General features: G+C 40.0%; 1 protein-coding gene and 1 pseudogene across 4 annotated transcripts in view; one reads left to right on the forward strand and one right to left on the reverse strand.

The window, feature by feature from the left end:
• Window positions 1-10415: 10415 nt before the first annotated feature.
• Window positions 10416-12735, reverse strand: LOC110130773 (suppressor of cytokine signaling 6-like; annotated as a pseudogene).
• A 3111-nt stretch (window positions 12736-15846) lies between these two features.
• Window positions 15847-21760, forward strand: part of OGT (O-linked N-acetylglucosamine (GlcNAc) transferase) — a 52564-nt gene continuing 46650 nt past the window's right edge. Inside the window, exons 1-3 of one of the 4 annotated variants that reach the window (XM_070462052.1) lie at window positions 15847-16110; window positions 19086-19266; window positions 20138-20381. In XM_070462052.1, the coding sequence (XP_070318153.1) occupies window positions 16074-16110; window positions 19086-19266; window positions 20138-20381 (462 nt within the window). In that variant the 5' untranslated portion in view covers window positions 15847-16073. The remainder of the gene's footprint in view (window positions 16111-19085; window positions 19267-20137; window positions 20382-21760) is intronic. The other 3 variants (XM_070462053.1, XM_070462054.1, XM_070462055.1) reach the window with 3 other exon arrangements.

Consider the following 21760-nt stretch of genomic DNA (forward strand, 5'->3'; position numbering starts at 1 on the left):
ATGGGCCTAATTATACTAAGTGAACTAAGAGAAAGACAAATATCATATGATATTATATTTAAGGCCTTAAAAATGATACAGATGCTTATTTACAAAACAGAAATGGACTCACAGATATAGACAACAAATTTATTGGGGACTTCCCAATCAGTCCAGTGGTTAAGACTCCATGCTTCCAATTCAGGGACCATGGGTTCAATTCTTGGTTGGGGAACTAAGATCTCAGATGCTGTACAGACAAAAAAAGAAAAAAAGTTTATGATCACCAAGGGGGAAAGGAGGTGGGATAAATTAGGAGTTTGAAATGAACAGATACACACTACTATATATAAAATAAACAACAAGGATCTACTGTGTAGCACAGGGAACTACATTCAATATCTTATAATAACCTATAATGTAAAAGAAACTGCAAAAGAACATATATGTGTGTGTGAATCACTTTGATACATACCTGAAACTATCAGTTGAGTTCAGTTTAGCCACGCAGTCATGTCCGACTTTGCGACCCCATGGACTGCACCATGCCAGGCTTCGCTGTCCATCACCAGCTTCCAGAGCTTGCTCAAACTCATGTCCATCGAGTCAGTGAAGCCGTCTAACCATCTCATGCTCTGTCGTCCCCTTCTCCTCCTGCCTTCAATCTTTCTCAGCATCAGGGTTTTCCAGTGAGTCAGTTCTTTGCATCAGATGGCCAAAGTATTGGAGCTTCAGCTTCAGCATCAGTCCTTCCAATGAATATTCAGGACTGATTTCCTTTAGGATGCACTGGTTGGATCTCCTTGCAGTCCAAGGGACTCTCAAGAGTCTTCTCCAACACCACAGTTCAAAAGCATCAATTCTTCAGTGCTCAGCTTTCTTCCCTCATAGCTCAGTTGGTAAAGAATCTGCCTGCAATTCAGGAGACTCTGGTTTGATTCCTGGGTCAGGAAGATTCGCCTGGAGAAGGGATAGGCTACCCACTCAAGTATTCTTGGGCTTCCCTGGTGGTTCAGCTGGTAGAGAATCTGCCTGCAATGCAGGAGACCTGGGTTCAATCCCTGGGTTTGGAAGAGCCCCTGGAGAAGGGAAAGACTACCCACTCCAGTATTCTGGCCTGGAGAATTCCATGGACTGTATAGTCTATGGGGTCACAAAGAGTCAGACACAACTGAGCTTCACTTTCACTTTTCAGCTTTCTTTATGGTCCAATTCTCACATCCATACATGACAACTGGAAAAACCATAGCTTTGACTATGTGAACCTTTGTTGGCAGGATAACAACCTCGTTATCCTCAATGAGACTATGAGCCATGCCGTGTAGAGCCACCCAAGATGGACAGGTCATGGTGGACAGTTCTGACAAAATGTGATCCACTGGAGAAGGGAATGGCAAACCACTTTGGTATTCTTGCCTCAAGAACCCCATGAACAGTATGAAAAGGCAAAAAGATGATACTTGGAACTGTCACAACATTGTAAATCAACTATACTTCAATAAAAAGTAAATAAAAGAAAATGCCTGAAAATAATATTGCCTACAAAGCCAACGAGGATCTACTGTATAGCACAGGGAATGATACTCAGTATTTTGTGATAATCTAGACAGGAAAAGAATCTGAAAAGGAATACACACACACACATACATACACACACACACACATATTTATAACTGAATCACTGTGCTGTATACTTGAAACTAACACGATATGGTAAATCGACTATACTTCAATTAATAAATAAAAATAAGTTTTAAAGAAGAAAGAGGGACTTCCCTGGTGGTCCAGTGGCAAAGACTTCATGCTCCCCATGCAGGGGGCCCAGGCTTGATTCCTGGTCAGGGAAGTAGATCCCACATGCTGTAACTAAAGATTCTGGATGCCCCAATGAAGATTGAGGATCCCACGTGCCACAAAAAATAAAATTGCCTACAAAAACGTAAAATAAAAAGAACAAGAATGCTCAGAAAGGGACTTCCCTGGCAGTCCAGTGGTTAAGACTTCATGCTTCCACTGCAGCAGGCATGGGTTCGATCCCTGGTTGGGGAACTAAGATCCCATATGCTATGCACAGTGTGGCAAAAAAAAAAAAGGAATGCCCAGAGGAGTACATAATAATCAGGCAACTGAATGAATTCCATGTGATGGAAACCTAAGAACAAAAATGTTTTGGGGGGAGGCAATTATCTACAGTGTCAAATGCATAGAGAAGTCCGATGACATCAAGACTGAAAATCTTTGGCAGTTTGGAAGTCACTGGTGACTTTTGCCAAAAGAAAATTCAGTAGAAACATTTTTCAGTAGTTTGAGGCATGAATGAATTTGAGGAAGTAGAGGCAGCAAACATAGGCTATTACTATTTGGAGAGGCTTAACCTGAGAAGGTAAGGAGAGTAATTGGCACCTCATGAAGATTTCAGGTCAGGAAACAGTTTTGTTTTTTAACAGGAGAGACCCAAGCAGGTTTAAGGATAAGAAAAGGTACTACAGATTGAAATCAGAGACAGAAGGGATAATTGATGGGGCAAATTGCTAAACGAGGTTGAAAAAGATGGCACATAGGGCCCAAGTGGATGAATGGATCTTGAACAGGAAGGTGGGACGGAGACAAGGATGGTTGTGAATGTGGGCTTGTCTGTAGAAGAGATTAGACAATGAATTTGTGTGGTTTTGTGAATTTTGTCTAGCAGGGTGGAAATAACTAGGTGGAGGAGAGAAGGGTGTTTGGTAGAACTGACACAGAGTGAGAAGTTTGTGGGGCTGGTTTGGCAGACAGGAAAAGGGAACTGAGGCTGCTGGTGAGAGAGTAGTTCATGTGATCAAGCATGACATTAAGAAAGGTTGGGAAGAGAAGGCAATGAGGCCAGGAGGGGCTGGGAGATTGGGAGAAAAAATGGAGGGTGCAAAGGACTAAAGGGGTAAAAGAGGTTTATGAAGTAAAAGAAAAAGTGTCCTGTGAGACCCTTACTCCTGAAGGATCAGATGGAGAGGAGATTGTCTCAAAATGGAAAAGTGAAGGGTTCAATGTTAGAGGTGAGCAATTCTGGGCCACAGTAAAGTTCAAGATGTGGTGCTTTGGGTGCAGGTGGCTGAAGTGGGATGGGGAAGGTAATTGAGAAGGCCAAGGGACCCAGAGGTTGCTGGTTGTGTCATCTCCATGGACAATGAGATTTCCTAGTATGAGTACAAGGAATTAGGGTGGAGTGGGAGGTCATGGGCAAGGCACCAGTCTCCTTATTCAAGGAAGGAGGAGTGAAGGATACCTAAGAATTTTCTCAGCAGACTGAGATGGAGAGGATGACCAGTCTAGATAGAACAGATTAAGAAAAGGTATGGTTGGAAGTGCGAAACAGCCTGATCTTTTCAGGGGACTGAAACCAGTATGAGTGTGAGCACAGAGATGTGGCAGCAGATGAGGCTGGATTAGGAAGTGGAGCTGACATCGGAGGCACAGCCACTGAGAGGTCTTAAGCAGAGCATTGATATAATTTTGATTTGTGTTTTAGATTTTCTAAGGTGAAGTGTGGAAAACTAGAGTCAGGTAGGCTTAGAAACCAATTAGATATAGTAGTGTGCTATTTATAAAATAGATGACTAGTAAAGACTTACTGTATAGCACAGGGAACTCTACTCATTATAATTGCCTATATGGGAAAAGGATCTAAAAAAGAAGGGATATATGTATACATATAGCTGTTTTCACTTTGCTGATTTCCTAGGCAAGAATACTGGAGTGGGTTCCCATTTCCTTCTCCAGGGAATTTTTCCAACCCAGGGATCAAACCCATGTCTCCTACATTGCAGGCAGATTCTTAACCATCTAAGCCATCAGGGAAAGCCCATGTGCCATGTCACTTCTATGTGGGAAGAGAATCTGAAAAAGAAGGGATATATGTATACATATAGCTGTTTCACTTTGCTGTACAGTAGAAAAACACAGTATTGTAAATCAACTATATTTGAATAAAAATATGAAAGAAAGAAAGAAAGAAACCAGTTAGAGGGCTCTGGCAATTGCCTGGGCCAGTACCAAGGAAGTGGCACTGACAGAGGAGGTGGAAGATGAATTTCAGAGCTATTTTGATATCACACTTGTGTTTTTGCAGCTCTACACCCTTTCACCTATTTTTGGCATATGCAGTATGAAGCCTGAGAGGTTTGTCCTTTCAGTTTATGTATTTTATGGTCTAGCTCTTCATCATAGAAGCTTTGATATTATCAGTAATACCTCCACTTTGTCCACTGGATAGGACAGGGTATGCACTTATCAAAGGATTTTGGTCTCAATGAATTTACTTGTCTTTGCTTTTCCCACCTACTACCAAATCCTTCAGTTCATTGAGGCTAGAATTTGATATCTTGAACATTATGGAATTGGGCTGTTTCCCTCTTTTTCAGTGCTCTATTGCCTGGAGCTCACATGCGGCAAATTCGAAGGGCTAGTATGGTGTATGAGAGTTGAACTTAGTATGTGAAACTGACAGCCTCTAGTTAGCACTTTGCCTCCTTTTCCAGGGTTACTCTGCCATTTGTGGCAGGCAGGATTCTAATGTGGTCCCCAGGATTCCTGCCCTCCTGGTGAATACATACCTTCTCCCAGATCTTTGCTCAAAAACTAATCTAGGTGCTCCTGTGAAGAGATTGTGCAGATGTAATTCAGAACCCGAATCATCTAACTTAAAGAAAAAATCGAGATTATCCTAAGTGAGCTGACCTAACCAGCTGGTCTCTTTTTAGTCACAGAGGACAAATACTGTTTGATTTCACTCACATCTAATGTAGTCAAATTCATAGAAACAGAAAGTAAAATGGTGGTTTCCAGGGGCTGGGGGAGGGGGAAATGGGGAGTTGTTTAATGAATCTAGAGTTTCAGTTTTGCAAAATTAAAAAGTTATAGAGATCTATTGCACAACAGTGTGAATATACTTAGCTAGCACTACCGAACTGTGCACTTAAAAAGGTTAAGGTGCTACATTTTAAGTTATTTTTTATCTCAATTTTTAAAAAGTGGGAGAGATGGGGCTCTTTCTAGTGAGATTCAAAGTGCAAGAGGAATTTGACCTGAGGGAGATTCTCCATTGCTGACTTTGAAGACGGAGGGGGCCACGTGGCAAGGAATCTGGGTTGCCTCTACCAGCTGAGAGTAGCTTCCAAGATGACTACCATCAAAGATGTGGGAACTATGACCACGAGGAACTAAAATTCTGCCACAACCACATAAGTTTGGAAGAATATCTGAAGTATCAAATGAGCCTGCAGCCTGACATCTTCATTTCAGCTGTTGAGACCCTAAGCAGAGGACCCAGTTAACCTGTGCCTGGATTTCTTTCTTTCTCTCTCCTTAAAAAAAAATTATTTATTTGGCTGCACCAGGTCTTAGTTGTGGCATGTGGGATCTATTTCCCTGACCAGGAATCAAACTCGGGCTTCCTGCATTGGGAGCATGGAGTCTTAGCCCCTGGACCACCAGGTAAGTCCCTGTGCCTGGATTTCTGATCCATGAAAACTGTGAGAAAATAAATGTGTGTGTTGTGTGTGTGTTTGGTATATGTTTTTGAATGAAACTTTTTTTATACACTGTATATAGAAGTAGATACATAAATTCTTATACAATTTATTTCCAAAAGGGTGCAAGAAATTGCTACTATTTGTTTACAAACCAAACCACATATTGCAGTCAGTGGACTTGGGATGATAAGTGAGGTTCTAAATACAAATGGTTTTACACACCTGATCTGAAACAGAGAAAAAGTATAAACTACCGCAGTCTGGTTTGCAAGTATTAATCTCATGAGACTCCAACATGATTATAAAATTTCTAACCCAACATGTGTACTGATCACAAATTCCGTAAGGATTTTTCATCATCTCTAGATGTAGAGTTTGTAACACTTTTCAGAAACAGCAACTAAACATTTTGTCATGTCATAATTGATTAATAAAGGGTGATTATTTAAAAAAAACCTTTCTTTACCAGATTAAAAAATTACTAAAAGAAATGAAATTAGTGATTACTAGCATATCAACACTTTATTTTAGAAATGCAAAGTTATTTATGGAACTGGCAATTGTTCTTTATTGGAGTATTCAACAGAACTGTCTATTGCTGATAGTATGATTTCATTTTTCAAAGTAAGACTTCACATTTGAAAACCAAGGACCTACTGTATAGCACAGGAAACTATATTCAATATCTTGTAATAATTTACAATGGAAAAAAACCTGAAAAAGAATCTATATGTGTATGTATAACTGAATCCCTTTGCTGTACACCTGAAACTAACACAACACTGTAAATGAACTACACTTCAATGAAAAAAAAAAAAGAATTCAGAGTCCCCTGGTGGCCTAGTGGTTAGGAATCTGAGCTTTCACTGCCATAGCCTGGGTTCAATCTGTGGTCAGGGAACTGAGATCCCACAAGTGGAGCAGTGCAACCAAAAAAGAAAAAAAAATTTGATGAAAAGCCATTATAATATATATACATATAAATACCTATTATTGAATCATTCATAAAGCAATATCTCTAACAACATGAAATGTACAGTAATTAAAACTACAATTTCTGAAGGCATTTACTTATATATATATTTTATATTTATTTATTTGGCTGCATTGGATCTTAGTTGCAGCACACAGGATCTTTGCAGCCTCACATGGAATGGAACCCTAATTCTCTAGTTGTGGCAACGCTCAGGCCCCTGAGTACCCGGGCTCAGGTGCTCTGTGGTGTAGGGTATCTTACTTCCCCAACCAGTAATCAAACCTGTGTCCCCTGCATTGCAAGGCAGATTCTTAACTATTAGACCACCAGGGAAGTCCCACTGAAGGTGTTTTATAGAGGAAATTGTTGTTTTAATTAATTAATTTATTATTTTTGGCTGCCTTAGCTCTTGGTTGCTTTTGTGCTGAATTTCTCTAGTTGCAGTGCACAGACTTCTCATTGTGGTGGCTTCTTTTGTTGTAGAGCACAGGCTCCAGCATCTGCAGGCTTCAGCAATTGCCCCATGCGTGCTCTAGAGTGAGGGCTCAGCAATTGTGGTGCGTGGGCTTAGTTACTACACTGCATGTGGAATCTTCCTGGACCAGGGATTGAACCCTTGTCCCTTGCATTGGCAGGGGCATTCCCCGGGAAGTCCTCTGAAGGCATTTTTTTTTCTCTGAAGGCATTTTAAACAAAATGTTTCAACTTACCTCTAGCAGAGACATTGTACATAATCTATTTAAGATTCTAGTAACTTTTATCTTTTTATCTAGTTTCAATAATACTGGCCCAGAAATTACACACACACACACACACACACACACACATATTTTTACTTGTTTTAGTCATGTAGCTCGCAGGATCTTAGTTCCCTTACCAGGGATTGAATCTAGGCCTTCAGCAGTGAGAGTGCAGACCACTGGACCACCAGGGAGTGCTCACTTCAGCAGCACATATACTAAAATTGGACCACCATGAAATTCCTTCCCTTCCATTTTTAACTAGACTCTTTGAGTATCATGTAAAGTTAACCTTTTACATTATGTTGTACTACCTATGTCTAATGGCTCTCTATATATTAATACAAAAGTATAAAAAACTGCAATAAACTTTTCCTTTTATACATTTATTTTTTGGCAAAAACTTTTATTTTATATACTGTTAGAACCTAATAATTTCAGATTGCATTATAACAGGGCATATTTCTTTGAAGTATTTTATAATACAGCTTCACAAAGACACATTAAAAATTCTTTCTGAATAGAACAGTATTGACATTTTCCCTCTCAAACAACACAAAATAAAAAAAATTTAAACATTTAAACAAATAATCCATTTAAAAAATGGGCAGAAGTCCTGGACAGACATTTTTCCAAAGAAGACATATGGACAGGCACATGAAAAGATGCTCAACATTGTTAATCATCAGGGAAATGCAAATTAAAACGACAATGAGATATCACCTCACACCTGTCATAGTGGCTGCCCTCAGAAAGAACACAAATAAATGTTGGCAAGGATGTGGAGAAAAGGAAACCCTCATACACTGTTGGTGGGAATGTAAATTGATGAAGCCATTGTGAAAAATAACATAGAGGGTTCTCAAAAAACTAAAAATAGAACTGCTATAGGATCCAGCAGTTCCAATCTTGGGTACATATCTGGGGACAATGAAAACACTATTTGAAAAGGGACATGCATCCCAGTGTTCATAGAAGCACTATTTACAATATCCAGGTATGGAAGCAACCTAAGTGTCCATGAACAGATGAATGGATAAAGAAGATATGGTATATGAATACAAAATGGAATACTACTCAGCCATAAAAAAGAACGAAATTTTGCCATTTGTTACAACATGGATGGACCTGGAGGCTATTATGCTTAGTGAAATAAGTCAGAGATATAAAGACAAATAGTGCATGATATCACTTACATGTGGGATCTTAAAAATAAATAAGTGAACATAATGAAACAAACAGACTCACAGATATAGAGAACAAATTAGTGGTTACTAATGGGGAGAGAGGAGGGGAGAGGCAAGAGGTAGGGGATTGAAAGGTACAAACTACTATGCATAAGATAAATAAGCTACAAGGATATATTGTACAACACAGGGAATACAGTCAATATTTTATAATAACTATAAATGGAATATAAACCTTTAAAAATTGTCACTATATTGTACACCTAAAACCCTATATAATATTGTACATCAACTATACCTCAATAAAAAAAATAGTAAAGTAAAATAAAAATGGGTTTCAGGGAAGTCCAAAGACTTCTGTGCACCATGATTTCACACAAAGCACATGTAAATGCTTCTAGAAACATGTAAAAGTCATTCCAACAGTTATTATTAATATACACTGGCTCTCTGACAACACGTGCCATCTAATATAGAATCACAAGATTTTTAACTCATTCTAGATACATTTTAAATGTTTAAAAATAACTTTGCAAAAGAATGGTTTAAATGTATTACATTAATTTGATAACAAGCTTACAACTGTGTAATAATTCTTAATATGAATAGCTTATAGTGAACATAAATGGTATTATTATAATAGTCTCTATCTTCTTATTAGGTGAAAACATCAGAAAATGAGAGAGGAGTTTCCACAACAAGGTATAATCAGCATCTGCCAAAACTCAGTATTTTCCTCTCAAGTCAAAAGAAATAGTGCCATGATATTATGGCTTTGTGCCTTTTCTTGGTAATATCTCAATTCTGACCTTAAAGAACAAATAGAAAAAAAAGTAGGGATACAGATATGTTTGAATGACAAAGCAAATAAATTTGACTTAAGACTTTTACCCTTTTACCCTTTAAACTTAGTGACAAAGGAAGAAACATCTTGAATTACATGTGTCATCTTAGAAACATTTTTCTTGTGCAGATGGAAACATTTTCTAGACAGGGCAATATCAAAACACTATGTTACAGCATTGTAACAATGCTGTAAATGAATGAACAATGAATAAACACTGCATTTCAAAATAAAAAAGTATTAGGGATAATCACCCCCATGACTACTGAATCAGAGGTAAAATGTTTAAGATTCCAAATTACTCAAGACTTGGCTAAATTTAAAATAAGTATAGATGTAAAAAATTGCTACCATAGGAATCTAAATTCATGTAATATTTATTTAATAATAGTTTTAGTTCCATAGGTCTTTATATGTTATGTCAATTTGTATCAGTGTTTATAAAGACAGGAAAAGCAACAATTTCTAAATTAGCAGGCTACATTTCTTCAAGATTTTTAAATGCAAGGCCATTTTTATAAAATATACAAATCCTGGATGAAAATGAAGGCAACAGAAAAACTGAACTTGTCACAACCAAAAATTTAGCACAACCTTAAAAACAATTTAGAAAAAAATCGTCCATAAAAGATAAATTGCAGATCTTCATTTTATTACCCAATCTATGTCAATTCATAATTCTAAATCTTCCTACAGTATAAGATTACAGATCTTTTTTAGTGTATATGTAAATTGTGCATTTTATCACATGGGTATGTTTCTTCAACACTATCTTTTGAAAACAGGCCATTTAAATAGGCCACAATTTTTATTCTAAAAATTTCTTTCAGCTTAACTTCAGGTTGCATACAGGTGAAATGTGTTCTCAATGCATAAAAATCACAATGGATAGCAGCAAAGGACTTGGGGGGCATAGATTAAGAAGAATCTGATAATTTACATTGTCATTATTTTGCATATGATAGAAGACAACTCACACTTCTCAAGCCTTTTTCAAGAACCAAAAATAAGCTCCAGGCATGTTGGCAATACTTCCTCACCCCTAAACAAATTGGCTATTCTTTTCATCTTAATCTTGAACAGTTATGTCAGCAAAAGATTTGATAGTAAAGTAAGTTTATAAACTATATCCAGTCTCATTTCTGGAACCCAAAGTGCAAGATGGAGGGTTCTCCTAATCTTTCAATAATTCTTCACTTTGTCTGGCAAAAGCAGCTTTTTAAATAAATCTATTGTGATATGCTGACATATAACAAAACAGCACAGGTACGGCAAAGAATGCACCTGCTGGAATTGTGATACTTGATTGGTCAGTCTGATAGGGTAAACTGCATATCCAGGTAACCGAGACCTTGAATAACAAAAAGCTCTATTTTCCCAGTGCCTGGCTGAATGTTTAATTAGATCAGCAAATTGTCCATCCAGATCTGGTTGTTCATAAAAAGCAAAACCTAACATTTGAGCGCTCAATTCTAGTGTAAAGTGTTTACTATGGGGGTGAAAGCTGGAGCTTAAAAGATAACGGTCATCAGAACTAGCTGAAGCAAGAAAAGAACCATCTGGCATTTTTGCTAGATTTCCTTCCTTCTCCCAGCATGTGATTGGTCCCCAGCACTATCCTTATTTCGCAAGTTTTTTCAACTCCTCTGTAAAGCTTGTCACAACCATAAGACCACTACTTTCCATTGAGTCATAACTCTTGCAACCACGGGTGATTATCCCTAATACTTTTTTATTTTGAAATGCAGTGTTTATTCATTGTTCATTCATTTACAGCATTGTTACAATGCTGTAACATAGTGTTTTGATATTGCCCTGTCTAGAAAATGTTTCCATCTGCACAAGAAAAATGTTTCTAAGTTGATACATGTAATTCAAGATGTTTCTTCCTTTGTCACTAAGTTTAAAGGGTAAAAGGGTAAAAGTCTTAAGTCAAATTTATTTGCTTTGCAACCACGGGAGCAGGATCAAAATTCATATGATAGCACACATACTTTCAGACACATGGACATCTGTGCTGGTAAGTCCACCTATGTTCATTTGGATTTGATTATTCTGTTATGGTGAGTGTGGAGGGACGTCATCATGACTCACGCTTGGGCTTTGCAACATGACACCTATGGTGTCAATGAACAAGTTATACACAGATGGATCCACAAAGTTCTCTGGGGCAACGACTAGGTCCTCGTCTTCCAGATTTTCATTTTGGGAGAGAGTTCTCTCTGGATTGAGAACGAACTGCAGAAACGGAGTCGCAGAGTCAGATACAACTGAGTGACACTTTGAGAAGGCAGGAGGAGAAACAACAGTTCTCACTCCTTGCCCCACTCTCCGGGTTTTCTATCTATGTATGTGGCTTTCCTAGTGACTCAGTAAAGAATCTGCCTGCAAAGTGGGAGACCTGGGTTTGATCCCCAGGTTGGGAAGATCCCCTGGAGGAGGACATAGCAACCCACTCCAGTATTCTTGCCTGGGAAATCCCAAGGATTGAAGAGCCTGCCAGTCCATGGGGTCAAAAACAGTCAGACCCAGCTGAGCGACTAAACAACAAAGTTATTCCACTTAGTCCTCATAACAACCTTTCCTTGTTTTGGAGATTACGATGCAGAGAAGTTAAATAACTTGCCTAAGGACACAGAACGAAGAGTTGGGTTTGTGAGTAGTTGAGAGTGCCCTGTAGTTTAGCATATTAACAAGGTGAGAAAGTGCCTTTACAAATTCAAAATGTCAAGAAATACCTCCTGGACACGGGAGAACTATCCAGATAATAGCTAGGCTATCCTTCCAAAGCATACATTACCTCATTTCTAGGCACAGAATATCAAATGCAATCTTTTTTTAAAAAAATAATTTGTTTATTTTTGGTTGTGCTGGGTTTTCGTTGCTGCTAAGAGGGCTTTCTCTAGTTGTGGTAAGTAGGGACTGTAGGGTAAGGGAGTCAGAGAAGGCAAGGTTCAGAAAAAGAACAAGACCGGCACTTTACAGGAACAGATCACCTTTAATGAGGCGAGAAGAGGCAGTAGTCAGATTAGTGAGCTGCTGCACTAACCCAAAAAAAGAGTAAGTATATATAGGCACATATGTGGAAATCTACTGTCTTAAGGGGGCCTGTTCTTCTCCAAGGTTGTTCAGATTAGTTCTCTCGTAAACGGCTGGGGCAAGGAATTTGAAGATCCGCCAGAGGCGGGCTGGGAGCTGGGCGTAATCAACCTTAACGTCCATTTGTTTCTTCCTTGAGAGACTTCTTTGTTTTGCATAGAATGGTGGGGAGGACCAGGAGGGGATTTTGAGCCATGTAATTTTCCTTCAGGGACTACCCCCCATTGTGGTGCCCTGGGTTCTCATTGTTTCTCTTGCTGAGGAGCACAGGTGCATCTGCTCAGTTGCTTGGAGGCATGTGAAATCTTCCCAGACCAGGGATCAAACCTGTGTCCCCTGCACTGGCAGGCAAATTCCTAGCCCCTGTACCAGGAGGGAAGTCCCAAGCACAGCCTTGAGGCATAAGTCCAATAACTACAGGTTCGTGTTCATTGAGGAAAGATGCAAATCTCCATTCTGAGATTCTGAACTCTTCAATTATTTTGTTCTCAGCACACAGTTTCAGTCTGAAGACTGAAAATATTTTCAGACATCATTCTGTGTTGGATCTGGATTGGAAGAATGAACCAAGGCTTTGAATCTTATTTCCTCCATTTTGATACAGGCCTCAGAGTTTCATGGTCAAGAGGGTAGGACTATAGTGATGACTGCCAAGGGAAGTGGACCTTATTGATCTTCCAGAAGTCACATCTTTAAAAACTACTGGTGCTGAGGAGAGGAAACTGCATCCTCATCTGGCAGAGCTCCCAGAGGGTGTGATCCTCTTGCCTTTCTGCTTTTGTTTGCAGAAAGCCGCCTTTTTAAGGTACCCATTAGGCTTTCACTCTTTGATCTATTTTGTTCTACCTTTTTTATCTTCCCTGTTGATATCCCAGCTGGTCATGTCTTTACCATAGCAGCTACCAAATAAGGAATCATGTTTCCCAAACTTACTGGCTAGTGATGGCTGCTGTGCTACCATGAAATCAGTTTCATCCTTTTATTCAGGTTCAACGATTTCCAAAAGGTTTTAAAACAAATTTTCTTCGTTATGACTGGTTAGCTAATCTGGGGGGTGAAAGTCGATCTCTCTCTGGAACGAACATTATCCGCAAACATCTGATGAACCTGTGGTGCTACATCTGTGTATTCTTCCAGCTTCATTGAACCATTTGGAGCCATTTTTCCAGCGGCAACGGCGCGGTGGCGGCGGCGGCGGCGGCGGCGGCGGCCAGAGCGTGTCTCAGGCTCCCTCACCAAGCGCTGGCGCAACTGCTGCGAAATATGTATTTGTTTCAAGCCGCTGAGTTGGTGGTAATTTGTGAGACAGTAACAGAAAACGAATGCACCATTAGCGGTGTTATTAGGGTGCAAAGTTTGGGATTGCGGTGGAAGAAGCATCTGGTTTGTTTTAGATGATTCTGAATTTTGAATTGCTACCCATAAAAGGGAAAAAATAAAACAAAAAAACTAAACAGAAATCGGTGTGAAAGAGCACACAAAATCACCCCCTTCAATGCCTAGGTCAGGCCTTCTTGGTCACCTTTCTCCAGTCTGAAGTGATTGTTCCCTCCTCAGATATTTACAGACACTGATGTATTTTATCACCTTAATAATACTCTTCTTTTTTATGCTCTAGTGGCTTTCTGTGTCTAACTAACTGGGCTTCAATTTCCTTGAGGGCAAAGATCTTCTCTTGTTGATTTTTGCATCTCCCACAGTGCCTTGCACAGACTCTAGTAAATGTTACTTGATTGGCCAAAGAAGATGGTTTTATCTGATAAGTCCTTCAAACTAAACCCTCCAGGTGCTACTCCTGGAAAGCACCTGGAAGGGGTTCTTGAGATTCCAACGGGGGGGGGGGGGGGTGTTTCCTTATTGATTCACAGCCTTCCACAGCATCCCTTGACTCCTCTCTCAGGAGAAGGAAACTTAGACACAAGTATGGATGGGCCAAATAGCTGGCCCAGCTGGCAACATAACCTGGCATTGAAGAATTTTACTTAATTAGCTAAGCACCCTCTTATCAGGAAGGCCTAAACATCTGCCAGTGGAATTTGAGAAATCTGTTATAAAAGTTGAAAAGCTGATTTTATTCACCACAGATCAAACTTTTGTAGTGAGGGGTGGGGCACCAGGGGGGAGTGGGGGGGGGAAGGTTTTACCAGTTAAATCAAATTAAGAGAAGAAGCTGGTGCCCAATTTCCTGGAGAGTTTGTGTAGTGAACTTTTTCTTTTTCACTGCACCTGACTTAATTATGGATGTAATAGAAGAAATTATCAATATTACAAATTTCTTCTGCACTCATATACATAATTAACTATGTGAACTGTCTCAAAGAAATTAAAGCAAAATTTGAGGACTTAAGTTTTTTAAAAAAATAAGTGTGGTCAGATGACTAGGTAGTAGAAACATTTTGAATAAACTCACGAACTTGTTTTCTTAGATCAAGGACTATTTTTTGGGAAATAAAAAGCCTTTGGGGAAAAAAAAGCCTTTGAGAGACCCAGCTTCTTGCCTCCATTGGTTTGTAATTTCTTGCTAATATGGCAAGCTACTTTAATCCTTTCTGGAACATGAGATGCAATATAAATTAATACCAATGTGACAAAACGTCTGAACAGTGGACTTGAAACTGCCGGAGGATCATAAAGAACTGATTTGTTCAAGGAAGCGGAGCAGTTTAGTCTTTATTTAGATGTGTGGTTTAGGTAGATGGCAAATGAATCCATTTATCATTGTTGAGCTGCCTAGAGTTAAATGGTATCACCGATTGTAACAATTTGCAAAGCAACATGGTGGAAATGAAGTCAACTCGGAAGGGTCATGGATTTTGAAGAATATGAATCTTTAACATTTTTATGGCTGCTGCCTTTGGAGTGCAAACTGTCAGCATGTCCCTGAGTTGTGAAGCATTTGCCGTAATACTGTGGGCAAAATTATCGTGAACACCAAGAGGATTTGGAACTTTCGGGCTATATGGCCAAAATCTGAGATGCTTGGCCCTGAGAAACTCTATCCTTTTCATCAAAGCGCTTAAACCAGTGGCTGGAATCAGAACTAAGACGTGTTCAAATTGGAACTCTCCGCTGTTTTGAATTCTAGCCTTTGAAATATAACCATTTAAATTTACTTGCTCAGAATTGATTCATCATCCTTGCAACTATACGAATGAAGTTGATGAAACTTTTGTATATGCCTTTGGCATTCCTATTAAAATCTATGCTCTTTGCTAGGTAATAGACTATACCACTGGCCAAAATGTACCATTTAAGTGTATAGTTTCTTTTAAACCATCCGCTTCGCTAGTAAAAAAACTTGGTGGCTCCTGTCCCAGACAGTGCCCTAACAGCCAGTGGGGTTGACAGGGCTGCTCGCATGCGCTCTCGACAAAATCGTGTTTGTCGCAATGGGCCCTGCGCGGAAGGTTACATAGGAGCGATAGACTTTGATTATAGTCATTTTGTTGGTAGCTCTGGTTACCGCGCTACTTCCGCGCTGGTACTTGATTGTAACAGAAAGTAGTTCCGGCCCATGTTGTTTCGGCCGAGGAGCCGTCGCCGCCATTTCAAGATCGTGAGAGGTAGATGGCCAACCAGAGTTCTAGGGTTCGAAAGCTGTAACTGTTGCTGCTGCTTAAGCCTGCCAAAGCACTGGTACGGCTGCTGCCCCTGTGCTACTACCTCTAGAAACATTCTTGCCAGTAGTGGCGGCTTCAGGATTCAATTACCACCTTCTCATACTCGCTCTAGAAGCTCCAGATGGCGTCTTCCGTGGGCAACGTGGCCGACAGCACAGGTACCGGTGTCCGTTCTACCTTGGCAGACGCCCCCTTGGGCTCTCGCGCCGTCCTCTACCTCTCATCACTCCCTCCCCTCTGGCCATCCCCATTGCATCAGTGGCATCGCTAAGCTTTTCGGCGTCTAGCGGCATCTGATCTGGGTTTTCTGCTGTCGTCCGTTCCTAAAACATTTTCTCTCGCTTGCTTGCTTTTTGCTTCCTTTCTTTCTTTGCAATCCTATACATTTTCTAGCCTTCTGCTCTCTCGGGACCCTTCTACACCTGCGCGCTTAGACTGTCTCAGAATGGACTGCATTGGAATCCCTGCCCTTCTTGCTGCCTTTCATTCTCCTTCGCAGTCGTTTCTTACTCAGTTCAGCTCAGCTCACCGCCCTCTTCTCGTCCCCCTCCACCCCGCTCCCCTTAGCCCGATTTGGTGGTCCTCTGTCAATCGAGGGTGGAGGTGCCGTTCCAATGTAATCGTATCCTCACTTTGCATCACCCCAATGACGAGCGCAAGCTCCTGGGTGCGCTCCGAGTAACCTCTACAACAGGGGATTTTGAGCAGCACCGCGCCTGGCAGCGCCTGTCTGCTGTGCCTTGGGTTGAGCGGCCCCGGTTTCGATTGGAAATTTCCAGGGGTTCCTTTTGCCATCGCCCAATTCCACTCGCTGCCCCCAGCCTGGATTTCCCACCCTGTCCTCCTCCCTCCTCTCCCGCGGGGAGCCACACCCTTTCCTTCGCGAGGTTGCCAGCCCTGCGGTCCGCTTCCTACCCTCGGGGAGAAACCACTCTAGTGCTGGGGCTTTGGCGTTGACCACCCTGTCCGCTCGATTCTCTCTTTGTGTTACTTTCTCCTTGTATTCCTCCGCCGCCGTCTCTGGGTCTTCCATCCCCATTCTTTAGCCCGGTATTTCTTTATTCATAGGGGGTATATTTTTTTAAGTTTTCATCCCTGCTTGAAGAGTTTGTAAAGCAACTGGAGTGTAGCTGCACAAGTGCAAGGCGGTTGCCCCTTTAGACAATTAGTCTGAGAGCATTTAGTACTAAAAATAAGAAAACTCCAAATTATAGGAGTGTCCTTCAGCTGCCTTTCCGTATTGAGGCTATTTGGGGCGGGAGGGAGGGGGGGATTGGGCTGCGGTTCTAAGGTTTCCCACGAGGTTATTTTTTTGTTGGTTTCTCAGTTGAGATATGTCAAGGGTTTTATTGTTCTTGGGATATTGTGCACTAAGAGATGACTCTTCAATTGTATCTTATATTTGACTGTAGGTAGTGGGATTGATAGTGTTCCCCTCCCGCTCAGGGATCTTTTTAAAGATTGAAGAGTCTGTCCTAGATTCTCTTGTTCTAGCTTGCCCTTTTCTTTATTTTTTGGCCGCACCATGCGGCTTGCGGGATCTTAGTTCCCCGGGCCAGGCATGGAACCTGTGCCCCCTGCATTGGGAGCGCAGAGTCTTAACCGCCGGACTACCAATGAAGTCCCTGCTTGCCCTTTTCTACCTGTTATTTTATTTGAGAAAGTTGTCATTTCTAGTGTTAAAATAGCAGATAGGCGGCTTTTGAAAAGTTGATAAAGTATGGGTTAAAAATAAAGAGCAAGGGAGTTCTAGAGACTTGCTTAAAATGTGATTTTCTAGTTTCTGTAAGAGGTATAACCGTCCACAAATGTGGATGCAGTTCTCTCTGTTCTTAACGTTAGTTGTCAGCTAGCTGTGCCTTGTTAGGAAATTTACTTTACTTTCCCGAGTATACAGTTGATTTACCAGGTCTAATGATTGAGGGTATAGGCTCGATATGAACTTCTCACTTGGACCTTGGTAGAATTTAAGTATTTAATTCGTAGAAAGTTTCTTACTCTGTGTTGTGAAAGTACTGTGGTCAGAGATTCCCAAGTAATGTATTATTGTTCAAGTATTTACACTTGAGACTTAGGCAGCTTGTCATTGTTTTCCCGTCTCTGGGCTTTAGCTGTATATCCTTGATCTTTTTATCTGAACAAAGTCACACACAGCAAAGTGCTTTCATTTATTATTAATTCTGTTGCACTTTATCAAATGGTTTTATATTGTAGCATTTTCCCATTCTTTTAAAAAATCATTGCAGTTTAGGTAACTGCTTAGTTTATACAGGGTTGTTTGCAGTGTTTTAGTCCTGTTAGTCTGTATCAGAGCTCTTTGGAAAATGCTAGTGTTAAACCAGTGTGAGTGGGATTTAGCTAATTTGGTCTCAGTGTGAGTTTGGAATGGTACAGGAGCAATACAATATAATCTTGGGTCTTGATTTAAAATGTTTGACCCCTTTAAATATTTTGGCTCTTGACAGATGAATTCATCTTGTTTATCAGCTGTTTTAAAAATAGCACCTTGACTTTTAGTTTTTTCCCCTTATGCCTGTTTCTAGTGTCACCCTTAAGATATTTAAAAATTAAGTTGTGAAGTAATACAAAAGCATGAATATAATTTGAAGAGTTAACTACACATCTGGTGTCCCCACCCAGGTTAAGAGGTAGCTTGTTACCAGTACCCCCCCCCCAATCCAACCTAAAACATGGGACAAAGTATTAAGTTTCCCAGTAGGTTATTCTGACATTATTACATCTATGTGACCTCGCAAATCACACGTTTTATATTTCGTTTCTCTATGTTAACTGAAGTATAAGGAATAATGTTTAGTGAATTTTTAGATGCTACATCTGATTTGTAATTTAAAATACCAAGTATTTTTGGTCATAAATTTTTTTTTTATTTGTAAGTAAATATTGCATTTGCAAGTAAATATTTCTGTCTAGGTGGGGAATTCTAAAAATGCCAATTCTGCACCTAATGTTAACTTGGGGTTATCGATAACGTGCAGAACATTCTAGTGCTTTACATAGTTTCAAGCGGTTTCATCTTTAAGTTTAATATACCATATTTTTACATTTTTTTGTTTGCATTTCTAACTTTTTGTTTTCCCCCCTCCTTCCCTCAAATGTTTTGATGATTCTCCAGAACCAACGAAACGTATGCTTTCCTTCCAAGGGTTAGCTGAGTTGGCACATCGCGAATATCAGGCAGGAGATTTTGAGGCAGCTGAGAGACACTGCATGCAGCTCTGGAGACAAGAGCCAGACAATACTGGTGTGCTTTTATTACTTTCATCTATACACTTCCAGTGTCGAAGGCTGGACAGGTAGGAGATGTGGGGGTGATGCTGGTGATTGCTGCCTCTGAGTGCTGAGCTTGAAAAATGTGACTTAAATATCTGAACTTGAAGTTTTTCCAGTTCTGGGTTTCACCTGGAGCCACCAACGCACATCTGCTCTCTTGCCCACTTGTGATAGGCCCAGCTGCCAGTTTTCCTCCCTTCTTTTGTGGTGGTGGTTATATTATTGGTATAACTAGGGACCTTTTCTAGATTTTTCCACCTACATCGGCGGCTTTTTTAGAACTGGTTTTCAGGTAATAAATTATTCTTGGTCTACATCTGAGCATCCAGTCTCACCTTTGTAAGATGTGTCACCTTGAGGGACCGAAGTGTTCAGAGACAATAGTGATATGTTGTGGTAGGAGGTGCATATGTAGTTCAAGTTGCAAATGCCATCATTAAATCATTATGCTGTACTACTTTTAGCTAATCAGTTGAATTAATAAAAAAGGGAAGAATCTGTGTTCTTGGCCTTTTAATAAATTGTCACTTTGGCTTGTTTAGACATTTAAAGATGTGAATCATTGAATCTTATCAGCAAATGGAAAATGAGACTCATGCACATAGCATTTTCATTCTTGATGTTATTGATCATTGTTTACAGTGAGGCAGTTTGGTAATGAGACTAGTTAAGAATTTTATCTCTTAAGAAAAAAGTGTTCTGATTTGAACTCCGAATGCCTCCACGTCTGAAAAGCCTTGATTTCCACAATTTTTCCTTCTTTGAGCTAGTTAAAAGATAATATTTTATTATGTAATGAGCAGTACACAGGATCTTCAAAAACTGTTGCATAAGGGCCATACCTTCTTTCTGTAACATGCATACCCATGCATCAACACTTTTCCCCTTTTCCAGATCTGCCCATTTTAGTACTCTGGCAATTAAACAGAACCCCCTTCTGGCAGAAGCCTATTCAAATTTGGGGAATGTGTACAAGGAAAGAGGGCAGTTGCAGGAAGCAATTGAGCATTACCGGCATGCATTGCGTCTCAAACCAGATTTCATCGATGGTTATATTAACCTGGCAGCTGCTTTGGTAGCAGCAGGCGACATGGAAGGGGCAGTACAAGCTTACGTCTCTGCTCTTCAGTACAATCCTGTGAGTATAATTTTAATGGTTATTACTTTTCTTTCACAAAAGCCTAGAAAGAAACACAGTTTGATACTTTAGACACTAAAATAGTTTTTTTTTTTTTTTTTTTTTTGCGTGGAATAAAGTCAAGAGTTTGGAAATGTTTAGTTTACTTAAAATGATGAAATTGCTTTGACCCAGACCTGCGTTGTCGTCTTTAAAAAATTCATTTTATTTAGCAAGCTATTAGCATAAAAATTACCTTATTGCAAGAGAGTCTTGCATCTATTTTTAGAATGCCTGTAAAAGTACAGAACACGTGATATTGTTTCTTTGGGCTCTTTTGATTAAATTTGGATAATTTCTGCTATAATGTATTCACAACAGGTAATTGATTTTCAAGGAATAGTGGTAGCAGGGCCTTAATCTGTAATGTAGAATAGTTAAAATGAGATGTCAGTATATGGATCCATAACATGAAAACTAGGCTGCAAATTTTTTCCCTCAATATCCTATTCTCTCTTCTTTCAACATAATTAGAAGTGGTAAAATAGAGGCAATAGTATGCACACAAGGCTTTTGATTAGTCCTTAAAATTTTTTTATCTAAGTTGCAGATGTTTTCTGAGAAGCAAGTGAGGCCCAGTTGGCAGACACGTTCAGTGGGTTAGGGTCTCTGAAAGGTACACAGAAACAGTAAGACTTGCCCTTAGAACTTTTGATGTAGTTAGGGAAATCAGATAGACATAAATTTAAGAGGAAAGTGATAGATTATAGGAATCCAGAAAAAAATTTAAGAATATGTTTCTAAGCTACTTTTAGCTTTGCAGCAACCCAGGAAGTGGTTAATAGTTAACTATTATGGCTACCATTTATTTAAAGTCTACTGTGTGCTCAGACACTGTGCCAGTCAGACATTGATCTTTCTTAATGCTCACAGTGATCTTTCAAAGTAGATGGTATGCTGGGGTCCAGCCCCAGCAGGATCCAGGGGAACCCTCTGGCGAGAGAGAGACGTAGGACCGGCCTTGATAGGGCCAAGTCTGCTAGGGGGAGAGAGAGAGAGAGAAAGAAAGAGACCAGACCAGGAAGGTGCGGCAGAGTCTGGCAGTTGCTTTATTTTTTTACCATAGCCTTTATACCCTAAGTTGGTACATTTCTAAGGGGCAGATAAGCATACAGACTTAGTTTAACATTGTATCAGCTTGTCCTTCAGGAAGCCAGGTGTGCTCTGTATATTTTTGTTTATGAGCGTCTTTTCCCATAGATTTTTTTGTACATTATCTTCTGGCCTTGAGGTTAGCAGAAAACAGAAAATTGGCAGTCTCATGGTACAGCAAGTCGCAACATAATAGAAATACAATCCTGTTAACATAAAGTCAGTCTTTTTGCAGAAATTCACAGCTA

This window comes from Odocoileus virginianus, chromosome X, assembly GCF_023699985.2.
Source record: "Odocoileus virginianus isolate 20LAN1187 ecotype Illinois chromosome X, Ovbor_1.2, whole genome shotgun sequence".
Classification (NCBI taxonomy): Eukaryota; Metazoa; Chordata; class Mammalia; order Artiodactyla; family Cervidae; genus Odocoileus; species Odocoileus virginianus.